This window comes from Opisthocomus hoazin, chromosome 6, assembly GCF_030867145.1.
Source record: "Opisthocomus hoazin isolate bOpiHoa1 chromosome 6, bOpiHoa1.hap1, whole genome shotgun sequence".
Taxonomy (NCBI): Eukaryota; Metazoa; Chordata; class Aves; order Opisthocomiformes; family Opisthocomidae; genus Opisthocomus; species Opisthocomus hoazin.
The window spans coordinates 60,594,374-60,616,253 of record NC_134419.1 but is presented as its reverse complement, the minus strand read 5'-3'; the positions used below and the strand labels follow the sequence as shown (position 1 = coordinate 60,616,253).

The 21,880-nt window shown below is 45.8% G+C and overlaps 1 protein-coding gene and 1 long non-coding RNA gene across 2 annotated transcripts; one reads left to right on the top strand and one right to left on the bottom strand.

Moving 5' to 3' along the window:
• Positions 1-443: 443 nt before the first annotated feature.
• Positions 444-16,114, top strand: LOC142361636 (uncharacterized). The gene is made up of 3 exons (XR_012764276.1): positions 444-724; positions 3,631-3,752; positions 15,916-16,114. It is a non-coding gene; the product is annotated as an uncharacterized LOC142361636 (long non-coding RNA).
• Positions 3,873-21,481, bottom strand: FAS (Fas cell surface death receptor). The gene is made up of 9 exons (XM_075423392.1): positions 21,377-21,481; positions 13,682-13,847; positions 12,933-13,067; positions 10,468-10,579; positions 9,902-9,966; positions 9,456-9,533; positions 9,261-9,334; positions 8,738-8,762; positions 3,873-5,136 (listed from the first exon to the last, which is right to left on the bottom strand). Exons 1-9 carry the CDS (start codon positions 21,404-21,406, stop codon positions 4,721-4,723), a joined length of 1,101 nt encoding a protein of 366 aa, XP_075279507.1. The 5' UTR covers positions 21,407-21,481; the 3' UTR covers positions 3,873-4,720.
• Positions 21,482-21,880: the final 399 nt, after the last annotated feature.

The window sequence follows — 21,880 nt, the reverse complement described above, 5'->3', positions numbered from 1 at the left end:
ATGCTTTCTTCTGGTGCCACACTGTAACAGCGATCTCATTTCTGTCTCCTTGCAGGTGTTCAGTTTCCTTGCAGGGCCAAAGGAACTACTCTACAGTTTGCAGCGTGGGTGAGCAGATGGGGTGGGTGTGCGCAAGCTAAGCAGCCTGTGGAATTTCTGAACAGAGCCTTCGCTTGTGTGGTCACTTTCGACTTGCAGGGGACTGAAGTAAGATCATCCTTCTGGCCTTGTATTTCTATGTTCCTGTTCTTCTATTGCTTTTATTTTTAAATAACAATTGTTCTGGTTTTACTATTTAAATAGCAAATGCAAGTGTTTTGCAAAGTTTTGGCTTCCTGAAAAGGGAGCTTCCCCTTTGAAATCTACTTTTCAAAATGTGCCAAGTCATTCCCTCGGCAAGTTTCTGTTTCAGTTTCCACTTGCTTTTCTGAGGCTGAGTTTCCATAAAACCGGAGAGTTTCAGTTTTCAAAGTAATTTCTGTTGCTTTCATTTTTTCTTTTTTGTTTCTTTTCCCCTACCTAAAGTTGAGAAAAGCATTCTCTTATGCTGCTCATGAAGCAGCCTTGCTGTTTGGGAGAAAGGGCCTGGTCGCTGCAAGTGTGCAAAGTGCAGAGCACAGAGTGAAGACACCAGAACTGTATTTCAGCGAGCAGCTAAAGCAGGGGCAGTCATCTTGCTTATCAGCATGAGACTTGGCATGGACTTTCTTTCTGAGAAGGACAGGTAAGAGCAAAAGGTGAAACAGTGCTCATACAACCTGCTGGGTACGATTTTCCCGTGCAGCCCTAGTTTGAAAAAGAGGCCAGAAGCAGGAGGCAATGGAAAGCCGGGCACGTTACTGGGGGTCAGCGGAACTAAATCACTGTCAGTCCCTGGTCCAGGGACTTTAAGCTTGATCAGGTAGCTCTAGGCTGCACTGCTGACTGCGGTGTAGACACATGTGCACTCTTTTGGAAAACTAGCTGCACGATATAATCAATCCTCTTATTTGATGCACAGTGTTCCAGTTAAGAAAAAAAACGATGATGTATGCTAACCACTAGAGTTAGCAGCAGTCTGGGTTCAGCCTTGCAGACATCTCCTGAGCAGAATATGACTCATTGCTCAGGGACTTTTTTTCTTTTAACCATCCATGTTATACCGAGTTTGGGGAATTCCAGTGTGATGAAAGCAAAATTTCTCACTCTATTTCACTGCCACAAGTTTATGAGGTTTGGTGCCTCCATTTTAAGACCAGCTTGGTTCAGATCAGTTACATCAACTGACCCACTGAAGCCCTGAGAGGTAGACAACCTTAGGTTCTGGTGGCCAGATGCCTCACTCTGAGAGAGAAAGCCGGAAGACAAAATGAGCCAAAGTTTAGGTCCAGCACCGGCCAACATACCTTTAAGCTACATTTATGCCTTCCTGGGTGAGACACGGTACAGGGAGCAGCCTGTAGACCAGGGCTTGTGAGAGCATGGACCTTTCCTTCCTTCGTGTCTTGGCTGTGCTTCTACTTAACTGCAACCTGGGAAAGACGGCAAAGCCTATGCCACTGCTGTGCTGCTTTTCTGAAAGGCAGACATGTTATTCTCCTGTATATGTGGAACCTGGCCAACATATGACAATGAGCAACACACTTTTGCAGTATGTCAGATCTGTACACAGGTGGTACAGGCACATGTCATTTGTACAATGCTATGCCTGAATCGGTTCATAGAGGCACAAGTCTGGTACATGGCTGTTAAACCATACAGCTACAGCACCCTGAAGTTTCTCCTCTGAAAAGCAGCACAGTGTGGGGATTTTGGCAGTGTAGCAATGGCAAGATGATTGATGAGACACTTAGAAAATGCAGAAAAGTTAGAGGCAAGAGGCTCCAAAGTGGGGTGGAAGGTTTTTCCAAGTGCTTAGCATCTATCTGGTGCTGAAGGCTTGGGGGAGTGCTGTACAACCTAAACTGACACTGGGCTTGGCAATCAAACGTGCTCTATGGCCTTCAGACCTTCCACGGCTTATGAAAGACCTATGAAAGGCTTAAAGTTTTTGAAGCTAATCTAAGTCCTGCATTTCATTTCAGGCTCCTGCTTAACACTATATGCAGATTTCTAGCTGTTTTCAAGGGCCACGTGCTGCCCTCCCAGGCACCTCACTTCCAGCAGTGTGACCTAGAGCAGCCCCACACAGCCGTGGGTGCCCGGCGTTGCCCAGGGGTTGATGTCCACCCAGCGGCCATGTTTTGGTTTGGCCTGGATAAATGCCAGGTGCCACCAAAACCGCTCTATCACTCCCCCTCCTCAGCTGGACAGGGGAGAGGAAATATGATAAAAGGCTCGTGGGTCGAGATAAGGACAGGGAGAGATCACCCACCAGTTACTGTCACAGACAAAACAGATTGAACTTGAGGAGAAAAGGGAGTTTAATTCATCACCAATCAAATCAGAGTAGGATAATGAGAAATAAAACTAGATCTTAAAACACCTTCCCCCCACCCCTCCCTTCTTCCCAGGCTCAACTTCAATCCCGTTTCTCTACCTCCGCCCCTGCCCAGCGGCGCAGGGGGACGGGAAGTGGGGTCTGTGGTCAGTTCACCACGTGTTGTCTCTGCCACTCCTTCCTCCTCAGGGGGAGGACTCCTCACACTCTTCCCCTGCCCCAGCGTTGAGGTCCCTCTCACGGGAGACAGTGCTCCACAAACTTCTCCAGCATGAGTCCTTCCTATGGGCTGCAGCTCTTCACGAACTGCCCCAGCGTGGGTCCCTTCCACGGGGTGCAGTCCTTCAGGAACAGGCTGCTCCAGTGTGGGTCCCCATGGGGTCACAAGCCCTGCCAACAAACCTGCTCCAGTACGGACTCCTCTCTCCACAGGTCCGCAGGTCCTGGAAGGAGCCCGCTCCAGCACGGGCTACCCGTGGGGTCACAGCCTCTTTCAGGCATCCACCTGCTCTGGTGTGGGGTCCCTTCCATGGGCTACAGGTGGATATCTGCTCCACTGTGGACCTCCATGCAGGGGGACAGCCTGGTCTTCATCACGAGTTGCAAGGGAAGACTCTCTGCTCTGGCATCTCGAGCACCTCCTCCCCCTCCTTCTTCACTGACCCTGGTGTCTGCAGGGTTGTTTCTCTCACATCGTCTCACTCTCTTGACTGCCATTTTTACCGAAGTTTTTTTTCCCCTTATTAAACATGTTCTCACAGAGGCACTACCACCGTCGCTGACTGGCTTGGCCGTGGTCAGCAGCAGGTCTGTCTTCGAGCCAGCTGGCACTGCCTTTATCACACATAGGGGAAGCTTCTCGCAGAAGCCACCCTTAAAGCCCCCCCTTCCCCCTCCCCCCCCCCAACCCTGCCACGCAAACCCCTAACAGCCTGGCACCCTGCTACCAGACCTGCCCTGCCCTTTCCAACCTGCGGGGCCAGAGCCAGCAATGGGACCCCAGTCCACAACGGGACTGTAGCCCACGCGCCCGCACACCCCAGCTGGCAGGCGGGAGCAACCCAAGCAGGTCTCCTCACCTCTCCTCCGACTCTTGACACTGGCTGGAGATTCTAGGGAACTGATGGCAAAGCCAAAGAAGAAAGTCATCCTGCTTACTGTGTTACCTGGAGAAACCAAACCTTTCCACTGGTCTCCTCTTCTGTTGAAAGGTTTTGTGAGACTTTGCATAAATGGGTGTGTGAGCGGGAAAGGCCTCACTGCAAAGCAGCCCAGTGCTACTGGTTCTTCGAATTGAGGAGCTGCGCCCTCTGCGCTCTGTGATGGAAGAAAGGTAAGGTGGGTTTTTTCAGGAGACCGATCTCCCTTTTCGTGATATACTGAGCTGAGTAAAAGAAAACCTAAAAGTGACATCTGTAGATTGCACAATAAGAAGTCATGCACTATGTGGGTTTATTTTTTTTTTAATGACGATGTTTTCATTGTATCAGTTCCTGCATTAGAAAAAGCTAGTGTAGCACACTTGCATATGGAGACATCATAGCTTGTGCAGGTTGCCTTCCAAAACCCATGGTTCTGCTGTGCTGCTTCGGCTCCTGCTTCTTTGAAGGGTTTTAACAATAGAAAAGGCTTGCAATCATTGCACAGAACAGGGGAAACAATAATTTTTACTTGGCACTGGGAGCTTTTGCACAGAAAACTTGCACGTATATACACACATATAAATACACACACACATATACAAAACTTGCTATACACACACACAGGTGCTTTCATACAAGGGAGAAATCCCATTTAAAACAGAGTAGAATTTAATTATACAGCAACATCTGTATTAAAAATTAGTCAGATGTATATTATATAACTTTTTGTTCAAGTATTCCTCCTGGTACACTTCATAGACTCAACACCAGAGTTTTCACTTTGAAAAATGCAACATCCCACAATTTTAACGTAAGCAAAACAGTACATTGATTAAGTAATGCAGGATCATACATTTAGACTAAACCTTTTCTTCAAACAATGACTAGTTCGTGTTTCTTGTTGCAGTGAATGCTATAACTGGACTCTTCTATTTTACCTTTTGGTACATAAGCCATAAAACTCCTCCTCCCAGTTGTTAACAACTGAAAAAATAAAAGCTAAAACTTTTTTAAAGGAAAAATACTGCTATAAAAATCGTAATTATTCCCTGTTCATATAGCTTCCTTGAATCAAGCTTCCAATGCAAATGGCATTTAAAAGCTTTGTTATTATTAGAAAAATACTAATTCAGTCAGAAATAATTTTCAAATGACTCTGCTATGTCGCTTCCAAACTACCAGAATAGGTTTTACTTAGCTCAGCACTATCATCATAAGAGCTTCTACCTTCCTGAGCGCAGGTTTTGCTTTGCTCAGTGTCATCACTATCAGACTGTCCCCCTTCCTGACAGCTAGAAACAGCTGCCTTCAGTTTTTCCTCGATTTTATCAGCTGCAGTGCACATTTTAAACTGTCTCAGACTGCTTATTAGGGTTCCATAGGCTCCTTTCATCCCATGTCTTTGATACCAGACTTGAAACAGCTTAATCTTCTGTTCAGATGTATCGTTAACATAATCCCGAACAGTTTGATCTATGATAGGTTCTGGTACTTTGTGATAACGAACAAATGTCTTGACTTCTTGGAGCGTCATCTCCTCCACAATACCAGCAACATGGCTGCTGAGGTCAACATCTAGAAGCATAAAAGAAAATTAATGCTCTTGGCACTTATATCTTACTGTTTTTTCTCACCTGCACACAGAGTTGATACTTTTCCTATCCAAAACAGGTTAAGTTTCAGGTATTCATGACTCAATATGTTTTCTATGTGATTTTTTACAACATACAGCGGGTCTGCTTTCACATGTTCCTACTAAATGCTAGGTATTCAAATATTTAGGGTTGCATCCATATTGCTTTTTACCACTTGAAATAGAATCTCAGTTCCCTCTAACCTATTCTGTCCTTCTCTATCACTGAAGTCTGCTTCATGCCTCATGTACCTGTTCTGCTCAAAACAGTGTTGGGAAAGGTCCTGGAACAGGACAGGTCTTTTGTTGTGATACAGCCTTGAAGCTTATGTCCCCTTCCTGTACAGCAGGACGGCTACGACTTGGTCGCCATCACAGAAATGTGGTGGGACAACTCGCATGACTGGCATGCTGTCATGGATGGCTACACACTCTTTATCAAAGACAGGCCAACAAGGAGAGGTGGTGGAGTTGCTCTATATGTGAAGAAGCAACTGGAATGCATTGAGCTTTACCTGGGGGCAGATGAGAAAGGAGTTGAGAGCTTATGGGTTATGATTAAGGGACAGGCTCATACAGGTGACATTATTGTGGGTGTGTACTACAGGCCACCTGACCAGGAGGAGGAGGTTGATGAGGCCTTCTACAGGCAGCTGCAAGCAGCCTCACAGTCACAGGCCCTGGTTCTCATGGGGGACTTCAACCACCCTGACATCAGCTGGGAAGACCACACAGCTAGGCACATGCAGTCCAGGAGGTTCCTGCAGAGAATTGATGATAACTTTCTGATGCAAGTGGTGGAGGAACCAACAAGGAAAGGCGCTCTGCTGGGCCTTGTACTAACAAACAAACAGGGACTGGATGAGGATGTGAAGGTTGGAGGTAGACTTGGCTGCAGCGACCACGAAATGGTGGAGTTCAGGATCCTGCATGGAGGAAGCAGGGCGATAAGTAGGATCAAAACCTTGGACTTCAGGAGAGCTAACTTTGGCCTCTTCAAGGAGCTACTGGGAGGAATCCCGTGGGCCAGGGCTCTCGAAGGCAGGGGGGTCCAAGAGTGCTGGTCTCTGTTTAAACGTCACTTCCTTCATGCTCAGGAGCGGTGCATCCCCCTGAGAAAGAAATCTAGAAACGGAGGCAGGAGACCCGCATGCATGAGCAAGGAGCTTCTAGCGGAGCTCAGGTGCAAAAGAAAGGTCCATGGAATGTGGAAAGAGGGGCAGGCCACTTGGGAAGAATACAGGAATGTTGCCAGAGCATGCAGAGATGCAACGAGGAAGGGCAAGGCCCACTTGGAAATGAAGCTGGCAAGGGATGTCAGAAACAACAAGAAGGGCTTCTTCAACTACATCAGCAGCAAAAGGAAGGCTAGGGACAATGTGGGGCCGCTGCTGAATGAGGCGGGTGTCCTGGTGACGGAGGATGCGGAGAAGGCAGAACTACTGAATGCCTTCTTTGCTTCAGTCTTCAGTGCCAAGGCCAGCCCTCAGGAATCCCAGGACTTAGAGGTAAGAGAAGAAGCTTACAAAGAGGATGACTTTCCCTTGGTCGAGGAAGACTGCGTGAGGGATCGCTTGAGCAATCTGGACACCCACAAATCCACGGGCCCCGATGGAATGCACCCATGAGTGCTGAGGGAGCTGGCGGATGTCATTGCTGAGCCACTCTCCATCGTCTTTGAAAGGTCCTGGAGGACAGGAGAGGTGCCTGAGGACTGCAGAAAAGCCAGTGTCACTTCAGTCTTCAAAAAGGGCAAGAAGGAGGACCCAGGGAATTACAGGCTGGTCAGCCTCACCTCCATCCTGGGAAAGATGATGAACAACTCATTCTAGAGGTCATCATCAAGCAAGTGGAGGAAAAGAAGGTTATCAGGAGTAGTCAACGTAGGTTCACCAAGGGGAACTCAGGCTTGACCAATCTGATAGCTTTCTACGATGGCATGACTGCCTGGGTAGATGAGAGGAGAGCAGTGGATGTTGTCTACCTCGACTTCAGCAAGGCTTTTGACACTGTCTCCCATAACATCCTCCTAGGGAAGCTCAGGAAGTGTGGGCTGGATGAATGGTTAGTGAGGTGGATTGAGAACTGGCTGAATGGCAGAACTCAGAGGGTTGTCATCAGCAGCGCTGAGTCTAGTTGGAGACCTGTAACTAGTGATGTCCCCCAGGGGTCAGTACTCGGCCCAGTCTTGTTTAACTTCTTCATCAATGACCTGGATGAAGAGTTAGAGTGTACCCTCAGCAAGTTTGCTGACGACACAAAACTGGGAGGAGTGGTGGATACACCAGAAGGCTGTGCTGCCATTCCGCGTGACCTGGACAGGCTGGAAAGTTGGGCAGAGAGGAACTTGATGAAGTTCAACAACGGCAAGTGCAGGGTCCTGCACCTGGGGAGGAACAACCCCATGCACCAGTACAGGCTTGGGGCGGACCTGCTGGAGAGCAGCTCTGTGGAGAGGGACCTGGGTGTGCTGGTGGACAACAGGTTGACCATGAGCCAGCAGTGTGCCCTTGTTACCAAGAATGCCAATGGGATCCTGGGATGCATTAGGAGGAGTGTGGCCAGCAGGTCGAGGTTCTCCTCCCCCTCTACTCTGCCCTAGTGAGGCCCCATCTGGAGTACTATGTCCAGCCCTGGGCTCCCCAGTTCAAGAAAGATGAGGAGCTACTGGAGAGAGTCCAGCGGAGGGCTATGAGGATGGTGAGGGGATTGGAGAATCTCTCCTATGAGGAAAGGCAGAGGGAGCTGGGCTTGTTCAGCCTGAAGAAGAGAAGGCTCCAAGGGGACCTTATAAAGGCCTACAAATATCTCAAGGGTGGGTGTCAGGAGGATGGGGCCAAACTCTTTTCAGTGGTGCCCAGCAACAGGAAAAGGGGCAATGGGCACAAACTGAAGCACAGGAAGTTCCAGCTGAACATGAAGAAGAACTTCTTCCCTCTGAGGGTGACGGAGCCCTGGAACAGGCCGCCAGGGGAGGCTGTGGAGTCTCCTTCTCTGGAGATATTCAAGACCCGCCTGGACAAGGTCCTGTGCAGCCTGCTGTAGGTGACCCTGCTTCGACAGGGGGGTTGGACTAGATGACCCGCAGAGGTCCCTTCCAACCCCAACCATTCTGTAATTCTGATTCCTCATCTGTGTTACTACTGTGGATTTACCTTTGAACGTAAGGTAGGTTTGCGTTTCTGCAATCTCACTGCTGGGCACGCGACTACTCCATTATCACAATTATCCAGGATTCTAGAAATCCAGCTTGCTGCCTCCTAGTGTCTGTACCACATACAGAACAGAAATTCACCTGTTGTCAATTAGTAATTGCTTCCTATATAACAGAAACTCCTCCTGAGGCAAAACTTTCAAGATACCACTAAATGCCTCAATAAGCACAATAAGAAGTGGCATTTCTTTAATAAATGCTCCCTGTTGTGCTAGAAAGACAGCTTTAGGCAGTGGCAAAGTCTACACACAGAAATACCCTTTTTCAGTGCAGGATTTACTTGCTTTTTTTTTCTTCTACCAAATTTTGAGAAATTACTTGTCTCTTACCTGTGGATATGAGAGGTACATTCTCCTAAGAAGAGAAGAAAGAGAGAAATGAGTAGAAACAATTTTGTAAAACACCAACCTTCTATAAGAGGATAAACACATTTCATGACACACTTGACTTTTGTAATTTTCTTTTAGTTTTCTCCATGATTACTGTTTTATGAGAGAAGGAATCATATCAGACAGATGGACTTCTTTTGACTTGGGTAAGCTTGGGGAATCACCTCACAATTGTTATTGCCTAAAAATATGCATGGGGACAGGTACCCTGGGTCAGTGGAGGCCTGATGATTTATGAAGTTTTGATCTTGGTCATGTAACTTAGGAAGCATGTCAACAAATACTGAAGAAATAACACAGGGTTTCTCTTACTTCTCCCAAAAGAGTCCTCATGGTGAAATTTACTTCATTAATGTCGTAAAAGAAAGGTATGCAGATGCTTGGGGACTCTCAGTGTAATTTAAATGGAACAAAGTTCCTTGCATCAAGCTGAGTATTTTGTGATCTAAGCAATGATACTTACATAAGAAACTTCTTGTTTGGGGACTATTTCACTTAAGTCCTCCGTGTTACTAAGACCCTTCTGTTTTCTCTTGTCTGAAACAAAAAAGGATTTTCAAAATCCAGGACAGAGTACATCTCAGGTCTCCAAGAAAATAAAATTACATCTGAGTAAGCAGCTGAGTATAATAGGAACAAGGAATAGGGAATCACTTACAGTAGATTCTTGCTCCAGCTGCTGCTGCTAGTACTAACACAATTATCAAAGCAATGGCCCACCATAGCGTTCCTCCTTCTGTTGGAACATTGGAAACATTACATTGAAGTTAAGTCAAGACACGCAATACAGCAACACACTCTGAATTTTAAAGAAGATTGCATCAGATTATAAAAGCCTTTCTGTTGTCTCCTAATGGCAGAAGCTGCCTCTTTGTTAAAGTCTTACCTATCACCAGTTGCCCCTAAAGAGGAGTAATAGCTCCTACATCTGCACAGCGATCAAGGGAAAAGAGCAGTCACGCTCTGCAGGTCACTACAGGGCCCAATAGATATGATGTCCTCAGCTGTCAGGAATCATTATGGGCCATTGTGTAGAACAGCAAAATTGCAATAGACTCTCAAAATATAACAGATGCTAGACCATGCTAGGTTTAAAAATGGTACCTTTCGTTCCGCACACAGTGTCTGAAGTTGAAGTACATTGTTTTTCAATCAGACCGCTTTCACATCTGCAGAAAACATGAACAACAATTATTATGGTATTTGTTTCTCCCTTTATAAACTCTGTCAAGAGAGCAAATCAGAATCTTCTAACACTTTTTATCAGCTATATATTTTGTATATCAAGACGTTGCAGTTTGGAATTGAACTGGTATGAAAATGGTATAGGAAGGTATGGGAGTAGAAAAAGGTGTGAAAACAATTTTCTAGATGTAACAGTACATCACACAAAGACAACAGGAAAGCTCAGACACTTCATTACATTTTTTAAAAAGGATATACAGACTTGGTGGACATACACAAGTTTTTCTGCGTGCCTTTGGAAAGCCTGCATGGATGCAAGTTGATGCAGATAAGTCAGCTCAACAAGCTAAGTGCAAAGGAAAACTGGTTATGTTTACCCCCAGGTTACACATTACCTTAGCCTCTGCCTTGAAACTGGCTGGAAAAAAGTGTGATAATATATGATATTGACAATGTAATATTTAACAACAAAGGCATAAACTTACATGGTACATGGACTGCAGAGTCTACATGGTATAGAAGAATTGCAAAAATGGTTCTTTGCACAGGTGCATTCCGTGTTGTGTTCTGGGGTACAGTTTTTTGTAACCTCCAAACCTAAAATAAATTTCTTGAAGTTTGTTAATTCGAAAAAGTAGACGTTAAAAGCAGGCCTCTGCTCACAAGCCCTTGTCCTCAGATTTATGTGCTTTTAACTCTACCACTGCTGGAACTAGTGAAGCTTAACTGTAGAACACGAATTTTATAAGGAGCCTTGCTGCGGGAGTACCGGGAGCATGGAGATGGCCAAGAGACCTCTGCTGGCCAAGAGACCTCTGCTGGCCAACAGCTCTAAAAACTGATCACACGATAAAGCACTTGCTAGAAGAGGACTCGCTTGGCACTGCCAAATGTTCTCAGCTTCTTTTACCCATTCAGAAGTGTAAAGCCAGAATGAAGACTCAGAAGATCACATAGCCCATCTCCCTGCTTGATGTCAGAGACACATTCTTTCACTGACAGACAAAAAGTTTTATCTCTTCTTGAGGACCTCCAATGGTGAAAAATTCCACTCTCTCTTTTTAGCTAACACATTCCCTGCTTAAGTATCAAAACAAGTGAATTAATTTTCTCCTAGCCTTAGTGTATATGATGAAGTTATCTCCATCTATGAAAAATTATTTATGCATTAAAAACCACTGTAAGTATGTACTTACTTTGAGAGCTATTTTCACAGGCATATAGGAGTAGAAGCAAATTTTTGAGTTATCGCATTCAGTGCCCTGCTGTAATGGGAAATTGTTATCTTTCAAAGTTTGATGAAGCTCTACTGTGAAACCAGTGCTGAAGCCATTAATGGAAATATAAAACATGAATGATCCTAAGAACGGTTCTCATGGAACTTCAGTAGTAATGGTCCTCCTGCCTAATGTTCCTACTGACTTCTCTTCATCTACATTGTGCATGAGATAATGCAACTAGTCATCCCATTACTCTTTTTTTTTTCCTCTTCAGTTTAACTAACAGTTTCCTTTGTGGCACTGTACAAAATATTTAATTGTTTTGCTGTACTCAACTTCATTACCCAACCAAAAATGCTTATTATAGTAGCTAATGAGAAGAAAATTTTCTATGCATGTGGTGGCATTACAGAAAGGGGAAAGCAATAAAGATTGATATTCCAGCAGGTGATCTGAGTACAACCATAGAATCATTTAGGTTGGAAAAGACCTTTAAAATCATCGAGCCCAACTGTAAACCTAACACTGCCAAGTCCACCACTAAACCATGTCCTTAACTGCCACATCTACAAGTCTTTTAAATGCCTCCAGGGATCGTGACTCAACCATTTCCCTGGGCAGCCTGTTCCAATACTTGATAACCCCTCCAGTGAAAAGATTTTTCCTAATATCTGATCTAAACCTGCCCTGGTGCAACTTGAGGCTGCTTCTTCTCATCCTATCGCTTGTTACTTGGGAAAAGAGACCGACACCCACCTTGCTACAACCTCCTTTTGCGTAGTTGTAGAGAGCAATAACATCTCCCCCAAGCCTCCTTTTCTCCAGGCTGAAAAACCTTAGTTCCCTAAGAGCTGTCTCTCCACTCACCAAACTCTATTTTAGATATGATGAATGTCGAACCATCATTCCCTAAATCCAGGTATACTAGAACTACAGGACACCTGGTGGAACTGGTAGGAGATCAGTTTAATCCATTAAAAAAAAAAAAAATCTATGATGCAACAGGTAGTGAATTTCTGGAATCTGGTGTTCCTCCCCAGGTTCATAGATGGATAGTAAAATGGCTAGGTATGGATGGACCTTCTATGTCCTTTCCCACAACAGCAGATGCTGGTAGACTTTGCAGGGAACAGACCACAGAAAGTTGGCAGGTTTGTTTGTGTTTTCTCTAAATAGCACATCTTGCCTCCACCGCTGAATGGAGAACACTTGGCTAGGTGGACCACTGATCTGACCCAGTAAGGCATGCCTCGTAGTCTCCTAATTTGATCAAATATCCCACACAGCATCTTGCATGTATGAAAGACAACACTCTATCAGCTCCAGCAATTTTAAATAATATTATTAATTACATGAAAGAAACCATTGGGAATCTCCCATCCCTGCTTCTTGCAACACCCCTCTTCTTTTAAATAGAGTGCAAAGCAGAGAGCCAGCTTTTCTTGCTTAACTCTAACCAGTTTGTGTAAGGTCTGCTTTGCAAGGACTGCTTTGGCTGAGCAAAGGCAGATATAAGGAGAAATAATGGACCAACATAGCTTGTTCTTCTTCCTACTTTGTGCTTGACGAAAGGGAACTGTATGATACACCTATGACTCTGTCATTCCTTCATGTAATACCACTAAAACATATTAATCTGCATGCTACCCACTATTCAAGGATTGTGGAGACTTTTCAGTCAAATCCTGTATCAAAAGTCATCATTAGAGTTGCTATTTCTATAGACGTACCGAATACGCTGTCACATAGAGAGCATCTCATACACTCGTCCAAATCATTGTCATGATCTATGTACTCCTTTCCATTTTTACATGGAACACAGTGGTCACTAATATCTGTTGGGCAGCTGATATTTTTAACAAGACCTGTAGAGAGAGAAAAACAAGAATTAAGATTTGCAATACCTTTGGACAGACACCATCAGCTCTAACACCTACGTCAGACCTTCTTTTTAATCCCTAATACTTTTTGATTTACAAATACGGACAGAATCTATATTCTTTACTCATACATATACGCTCTTCAGGAATGCAGTATACAAAAGATCTGATTATGCCCCCTCTTCCTCCAATTTAGGACTGAAGAAGAACACACCAAAAAAAATTGTACATGCAAAATTGGAAACCCTATGAGTATATGGAGTCTCACAGGCAAAAGTCTGTGCCTGCATTTTTTAACCTCTTTCAAAGACGTGTATGTAATTCTTAGCTTCTTAGTTCTTTTGTGACAAGCATGTTATGTGAGAACTACTACGGGTAGTGAAAAGTTTTTGGTGCACTGAGCTCAAGAAATACTTTTGAAGTGTCTGATATCTTGTAATATAATAATATAATAATAATAGATAAAGATACAGCTAGAATCAACCACTGCATCCAGGATATCACAGCATGCCACTTAGCTATCCCAGCAAAACGCAATTGTGCATGTTGCATTTTCCATTCCTAATGATTTTTCAACACAGTCTTACAATGATACTCACCACGTTTACATTTCTTGCAACACTGAACACCTAAACTGTATTCATCCACGTTACACTTAGTTTCTCTCTTAGCAATGATCCTTCTCGTGATAAATTTATTGTGCACTATGTGTACTGGAGCTTCAGCATCATTTTTGCACTGAGTTTCAATAATTAAGGCAACCACCTGGGAGAGAAGAACAGCAAATTATTAAAAAAAAAACTGTCAAGGAATGTAGACATGTTTTACTACTAGCACAGATACATCAGTACCATTACTCCACTGCTAAACATACTGATATTTACCCCCTTCTTAAAGTTGTTCATTACTTCAAAAGAGTTAATGGACAATGAGCACGCATATTAGATTTAATGCCATCAACCTTAACAGTACAGGCACTGATCATTTGAAAATGAATGTGTGCGAACAGGCCTACACATCTGAGTCATAACAATTACCTTATATGCCTAATTATAGTGCAAAGCAAAAGAACCCCCATTATTTTCCTGAAGAGCTTTCTCTGCCTCAGATCACTGTACCTAAATCTGCCCTTTCTTAGCCAGTAAAAATAATCTCCCATAATGAACATTACATTTTTCTTAATTTCTTGCCACCCTACTGTTCCTTGCAAACTGAACAGTGTTAACGCATCTCTGAAGAAAACAAAAAAAGGAATGTTTTAATCTCAGCCAAAAATACCCAATTTCTAAAATGATCCTGTTCTCACTTTATTTTCCAATGCAATTATTTTTCTCCTTAGTAGATGATGCCTCTATATTCCTGAAGTATCACTCTCCTTTCAAATTAATTTACACCCTGATCCATTTCTTTGAATGCACTGTCAAGTTAAATTGCATAGTGCTGCTTTTTAATTTTTTTTTTCCTGTTACTAGTCAGTAATAACTTTACTAGCTGTCACTGTCCTGCCTCTCTTCATAATAAGAAAGCACTGTGGACCAGAGACCAAACCACTCTTTTTTTCTATTTTGGGAGCAAGGTGGGAAAATGAGGAGGGTAGACCTGCTATAGTTTGCCTTCCTCTTGGCAATGGCTTGTGGGGAATTCTGTATAGACTTGGCAGGCACTAAGTATGAGATGTTCGTATAATGGAGCTATGTAATGCTTGTTGGCTGTCTCAACTAAACTCCCTCCTAGAAATACCATTATGCAGAACAGACTGAGGACAGTCTGCTGCTAGTTAATCCAGTTTCTGAGTCTGGTTTGGAGTGACTTTAACATTTTCACAAGTGTGTTACTAACTACCTGCATGGAGCTGTAGCAGAAAAAAATAAGACAGTCCTTGTCTTGAAGAGTTTGAAGTCTTAACATCTAAGCTGAGCTCTACGTTCACTGTTTTGCTCCTCTTTAATTAAAAAAATATTGGTTTGTATTTCACAAAAGACTCAGATACACACTGTGAAGGATACTGAGGAAGGGGCAAAAATGATGCCCGGGAAGAAATGGAGCAAAGCTACTGACCTTGGCAAAATGAAAGAGCAGGCCAAGCTGCGAAGGAGAGGGGCAGCAGGGTACCTTTTTTGGAAAGAAGATTAGTGGGGAATGAGGTGCGATACAAAGAAACTGCCAAATCGTCACACCAATGGCACACTGCATGGACTAAAAGGCCCACTGATCATAGATTCACTCACGTTTTAAATAAGCATGCAAAACACCTTGACTAGAATAATTTATTTTTGATTTTGTCTTGGATATTTGACAGAGGTTAATTCTCAATAGTTGCTTATCTTTGAATACTTTTGAATTGCAACTTAATACAAATTTGACTGTACCTGTTAATGCTAACAACAAGGGACATACATATTTAAGGAATTCGCCAGTAGCTTGGTGACTGGTTATTTTTATTGTTACATTTTTATTTTCCTGCCAGAGGGTGATATTTAACAGCCGATTAATTCAGTCTTCATGATTTTGTGTGAAACTGCTTGGATGCTGACCGCAACTTTAGTTAGATGCAGAAAACTCTTTAATTAAATATTAACTTACTGAAAAATGGGTTTGGATTTCAAACTGGCATCTCAAGGGAAGGAATTGTTATCTACGACTAATTAATTGAAATTACCAATATGACCACTGTCTGCTGACTTCTACAAGTAGCCAATTCTTTTGATCCTCTAGTCTATTCCGAGATGGGAAGGTGAAAAGCATTTTCCTTCCTTAGCAGCCATCTGTTTTAAAATGTGTATAATATTAGTTACTAGACTGAAATTGAGAAGGCCTTTCTTTGCACCTGCAGGAGAAGCTTCAGCTGCTAAAAAAGTGGTTTAGCACTTGAGAAACTGTGGGTATGGATGCTCAGCCCGTCACTTCTCCCGTTCGGCGCTCTCTCGCCGCTTGCTGCCACAGCTTTGAGGGTGCCCTTCTCCGAATCCCAGTGGAATTATGTTAAAAGGTTAAAGCTCGTGTCGCGCCTTAATAGAAGCTGTCAAATGGATGAGCCAAATTAGCATGATTTGTTTTCCTTTTGCCTGGGAGAACTGTCTTAATAAAAACTGGGATAGAAAGTCCGATTGACTACTTGTTAGCAATTGTTTTTTAGAGGCGGGCGTCCAGTCCGGTCTCGGTTTCCCTGAAGCAGGGTGAAGCCCCGCACCCCCATTGCTCCGCTGCCATGCCTTGGACTGGGCCGAGGGAGGGGACGGTCACAGGACATCACTGGGGTGACATGTTTTGTCCCGGCTCTCCGAGCTGGAGGACTGTGACACCCCGACTGGTCTGCTCGCCACGAGGCCCTGGCCAGCAGAAGAGTCCGGAAGCGAGGTGGTCGCCGAGGCAGGGAGGCCCTGAGGCAGCACGGCAGAGCTTTGGCCGCCCCCGGGAAGCCAACGGCGCCCTAATGGGCATGGCTGGGGCACGTGGCGGGTCAGCGCAGATGCCGCTCATGGGTGAGGAAGTTGGTGGGGGAGCAGCTCCTTGATCTCCCCGCGCTGATGGAGGAACTGTGACTCAGTGGGGCAAGAGAGGAGCGTGGCCCCGGCCCCGCCACCAGCTCCCTGCTGCGCTCAGCCGCCACAGCCCAGCCCGCCGCGACCGGGGCCCGGCCGCCTCCTCCTCGCCTGCCCTCACAGCTGCACCTGGCGAGGCCCTGCGCCCGCGGGGACCATCTCCGTCCTGCTGCTGGCACCCAAACCTCCCCTTTCTAGATCAGAGAAGTCAAGCCGTTTCTGGGAGGAAAAAAAATACCCTGGGCAACAGTAAAGAGAAGAGGGAGAGTGAAGATAACCACAGCCCTAATGCACCCACAAACAGTACCTGGGCATGGCAGAGAAACTGAACGGCACTGGGGAAACACACACAAAAAAGACAATGTACACAATCTCATGCGGAAAATGGGATATAATGAAAGAAGTAAACATCTTTCCAAATGACTGATGTCAGTAGAACTTAGCTGAGTTTCTTTTTGTGTTTACTGAATGCCTGCAACCACAGCGTGTGCACAGACACAGGCTTCCCTCATGCAAACAAACCTTTCCACTCCTTGCTTATGCTTTTGCCCAAACAAGCTATGCTCATACAGTGAGCATACTGGGGGACAGATTTATAACAGTTTTTGATGGAAGCCCTCTGCTGTCGCTCATGAACTTCCTGGTACGCTTACAAGAAGTGGGGATTACTTCTCAGAATTTGACATTTATGCAACACCAAACACCTACATCAGTGCTGCCTGCAGGGATGTCTTACACTGCCTTCCTATACAAGGAATAATCAGAAAACTGTGAAGATTTCATAGCCTTCAACATCCTAATTTCTTCAAACTTTTTTCTCCTCCTGGATTTGCACCCTCTTAAAAGCAATCCATTTGCTATAGAGAAATTTTGATATGTCTTACAGGAAAAAAAAAAGTTAATAGCCATTTAGCTTCCTGTTCACACCTTTCTTTCCTTCTTGTAACTGAGCAGCGAGTGCTAACAGCAGAAAGGAAGCACTTCAGGGGCTTTCACAGAGGCAGGGGTGATAGGTGCTTTTTTTGTGATGTGTATGTTCAAACAGTGGCTGTAGGTTTTCAGCCTAAAATGACTCACAGAGGCTCTCTTCTACCTTTCTCAATATAACCTAAAAAGCAGCTGTCATATCTAAACTGAAGACTTAGATTGAACTGAGCACTCAATGGGAATAAAATCAATCAATCAGGGATATCTAACCTCAGCAGAATCCATAAACACCATCACACGAGCTCAAATTTTTTTGTTTCTCTCCTTTCGCATTGCCCGGGTATTTACAAGACCTTTCTACTTCCCCCTCCTTCACCCCTACAGAGCCCTCCAAAATGCTTTCACCAACAGGCATCTGCTAAGCAGACTTAGAAAATGTGTTTTCGTCTATGTTCCCAAGGCTCAGTGACAGGAACTTTGCTTTCTTTGAAAACCTGTGTGATTTAGGGAATTCTCAGCCCTCCAGTTCTTCCTATATCAGAGTATTCTTCATAACGGGTCAACTTCCTTCAACTGAAAAGTTTCAGCAGACCTACCTTTGGGGGATGTCATCGCAGCTTTGGAAGTGAGTGAATGTGTTATTTGCATACAGGGCTTTTTAAAGCTTTACAGCTTTTAACCCTGAGAAAAAAAAATTCTCTGCTTTCTCCTGTTATCTTTGTAATATGCTATATTTTTAGCAAACCACTTCTCCCATTTCTAATCCATAGATGGCTATGGAAGGGTGATGCCTTCAGAACTTGGTGGCCTTTTTTTTCCACTCCACATGCATTACATGGGGCAACGTGCAAGAGCTCATCAGGGGCTTTCTAAGTGTTTGAAAAAAGGGGGGAGGGAGGTTTCTTGCTTTTTTGCCTAGTGGGAGCTGAGAAAAACTTTAACTTATTTTCTAAGTTTTGATTTGCTTCTAGTACTTTTGAGAAACGGTTGCTAGAGTTCGCTCCATTTTAATACAGTTTTCTATGCAATTAATCTCCCTTGCATTAACCCTGCCAGGATGGCTTTTTTCAAAGAGTAATTTCACGCTGCTTGTTAAGAGGACTCTCTGCTCCAGTTCTTTGACAGTGATAAGTAATTTCTGCTTCCAATATCTCCAGTATCATTTTTCCCATCTCTTTTTTCCCACCAAAGCAGAAGTTGGTAGCTAGCACCAAAATAACCACTAAAAATAATATTTGATGTTCTAAACATGTTTTATGAGCAGGACAAAAAGAATCCAGTTCCATTTTCTGAAGCCCAGCAATGGGAGTTGATATTTCCCCACAACTAGAAGTATCCTGAGCTGCTTAAATTTCAAGTGAGATGCCTGTGTTCAGTGCCTGAGAGAGTAAGAAGGCTCAGTTACTATCCAGTGTCTTAAAACAGTTGCTGCCCAAATTCAGTCCATTGCTATTTCACAAATCAGCTGACTCACATGCAAACTACGGCAATATACTCGGGGGTGGGGGTCGTATGGTTGGTCATTTTATTTGGTTTTTTTTTTTTTAATTTTTTTTTTTTTAGGAGTACTGTACAAGTGAAGACCTAATAAATACTATACAGTTTGGGAGAGTTGCAGCAATATTAACAGGTCCCACCTCACTTTGGTGGTAATGCGGCTAAGGATGAATAACAGCGTAGAAATTTAGCAACTCTTTCCCCTTTTCCTTTTGTAACATAATAGTTTCCTTATTGGCACTTTCTCTTTGTTCAGCGACTTGCCTCAAAGATAAAGGCATTTCACTATGGAAACGTGAGCAGAGAAATGTTTCTAGAATTGGGGCCCTTATACTTTTCACTTGAGTCTTGGGTCATCCCATGACTTTATGGCCATTTATAGATATGTATTTCAATGCATCTATTTGTTGTCTGGGAAAGGAGAAAGAAGGGTCAGCGCAACAATGTAGGAGTCCTATTTTCAGAGGTATGTCTTCTAAATTTCTGGAAAACTGCCTGCTCTGTAATTCTATCAGATATTTACAAAATATTTACGATTAACACTCCACTCCCTTAAGGTGGTCTGTTCCTTTAGAGTGTGTCTCTGAGTGGCATGTGGTTTTGCAGATTGTTTTACAGCATAAAGTTAGATGTTTTCTAACTATGTAGGACATTGCTATTTTGCATGACTACCCCTGCAACTGCTTCTACTTTAGTGCAACACGGAGTTCCTTCCAAAATTGAGGTCTCATTCAACAAACTACTTTCATGTTCTGATTTAATCAAATTAGTATGCCAAACACTGCCCAGGTTTACTGATTTACAAGTAGTGGGACAAGACGCTAATAAAAAACCCCCTTCATTTTTTAAAAATAGAAAGTATGTGGGAGTGCTACAGTCTTTCTAAGGGGTACTGAAATTCAGAAACAAGTGGAAAATAAGAATAGGAATGATACTTCTTCTCTGGGACCAGTGTGGTGAGAGAAAGTATTTTTTAATCTTAATTTATATTCTGAATAGTTCCCAGGTATCGAGCTAGACTGACATTTCTGCCAGTTCTTTGCTGTTCCTGTACAGGAACAGATAATACACACTTCTGTCAGCAGATGAAAATCCTTCTTTGTATTTAACTATGCTCTGGCGCTTTGTGCATGGATATAACCCTCTGAAACACTTTACTACCTGTTACATAGTAAATCAGACCAGAATTTGAGTAGTGTTTACCTTAACAACCAATTTTAACCTGCCAAACCCCAAAGCAAACTGCATTCATTAGCGATGTAACCACACTGTGAAGAGATTTTGAATTTTGACTGCGAACTCCAGCCAGTTCTCTCTGAAGCAGGCGAGAACTGGGGCTGGGGAAGCCACGTACACCGCACCCACGCTTCCAGGCAGGTCACGGCTCCGCGCTGCAGCAGGGCTTACTCCCACCTGCCTGATCCCCACTGTCCCACCTCCGGGCTCTCGGAGCAGGGCTGCCAGGGCGCGGGCAGAGCTGGGGCATCTGCACCGGCACATGCCCAGCTCTCCTGCCCGGGAGCTTGCTGCCACTACAGCTCTTTGGCCTCAGGCACCGGTACCAGCGGAGATCCCCGTGCTGCAGCCGCCGAAACACCTCCTTACCTTCCTTGTTGACAGGAGCCCTGCAAACCGAGTGTTTGCCAAGGTAACTTTGCTGGTGACTGTTAGACACGTGACCTAAGCTCTGAAGCTGCAGAGGCTCACACTGCGCACGGGGGATGATTAAGGCAAGAAAGCAAGGCCCTGCCCCGCTTCCAGCAAACGCTGCGCTTCACGCCACCGGACTGCGACTATTTCTCTCACTTTTCCTGGGTCGCTGCCCGTAGCGGTTCAAAACTCCTCCGCCACAGGTATCCGCTCTGACGCTGCCCCACCGGATCACTTTGTCACGACTCGGTCCCCGAGGCGCCGCGCACGTCGGCTCTCACCGAGGCGCTCTTTGCCCGGGCAGACGCCCGGCCGCAGGTCCAGCCGCCGGCCCTGGCTCGCCAGCACCTCGGGCCGGGGCCGGGTGTCCCCGGGTCCCCGCAGCCGCGGCGCACGGCCCCGTGCCCCCGACAGCCACCCGCAGCCATCCCCCGTCTTCCCCTCCGCTTTTCCACGACGCCCGCTTCCCTCCGCCTCGCACCCAAGAACAGACTGCAAAAGCACAAAGTGCCGGAATGCGGCGGGCGCTTCTTAAGGGAGGGGGGGAGGAGCCGCCTAAATCAGTTATTTACCTGAAATTTCGAAAAACAAAGTTTGTTGCGGCCGGCGGCGATCAGAAACCCAGCGGCGCTCCCGTCCCCGCCGCCCGCCCCACCGCCCGCTCGGGCCGACACTTACGAGCAGCAGGGGCAGCAGTCCCCAGGCCATGCCGCCGCCGCCGCCGCCGCCGCCACCCAGCGCCCTCCCGCAGCCCGCGGCAAAGCGAAAGCGGCGCGCCGGCCCGGCGGCCCGCGCCCGGCCCCTCCCATGTTGGTAAACACGGCGCGGGCGCGGCCCGGCGCGGGGGCGCGCGGCGGGGGCGGGTGACCCGCGGGCAGCCCCCCGCGCTCCGCCCCCAGCTGCGCTCTGCGAGCGGGGCGCGGGCGGCGCCGGCCCCGGCGGGGTGTCGCGGGGCCCGCTCCCCGCGGGGCTCTGGCGTGCCGGGCTGCGAGGGGCCGGCGCACCCGCGGGGGAACGGCGGGCGCGGCCCTGCGGAGGTCGGGAAGCGAAGCGCCGGCGGGCTTCGGGCCGGGCGTGAGGCGGCTGTGCCGTGTGCCTCAGCGGGCGGGAGGAGCGGCTGCCCCCGCCGCGGCGGGAGCCCCCGCTCTGTGCTGCCGGTGGGGCCGGGCCGGGCCGGGCCGG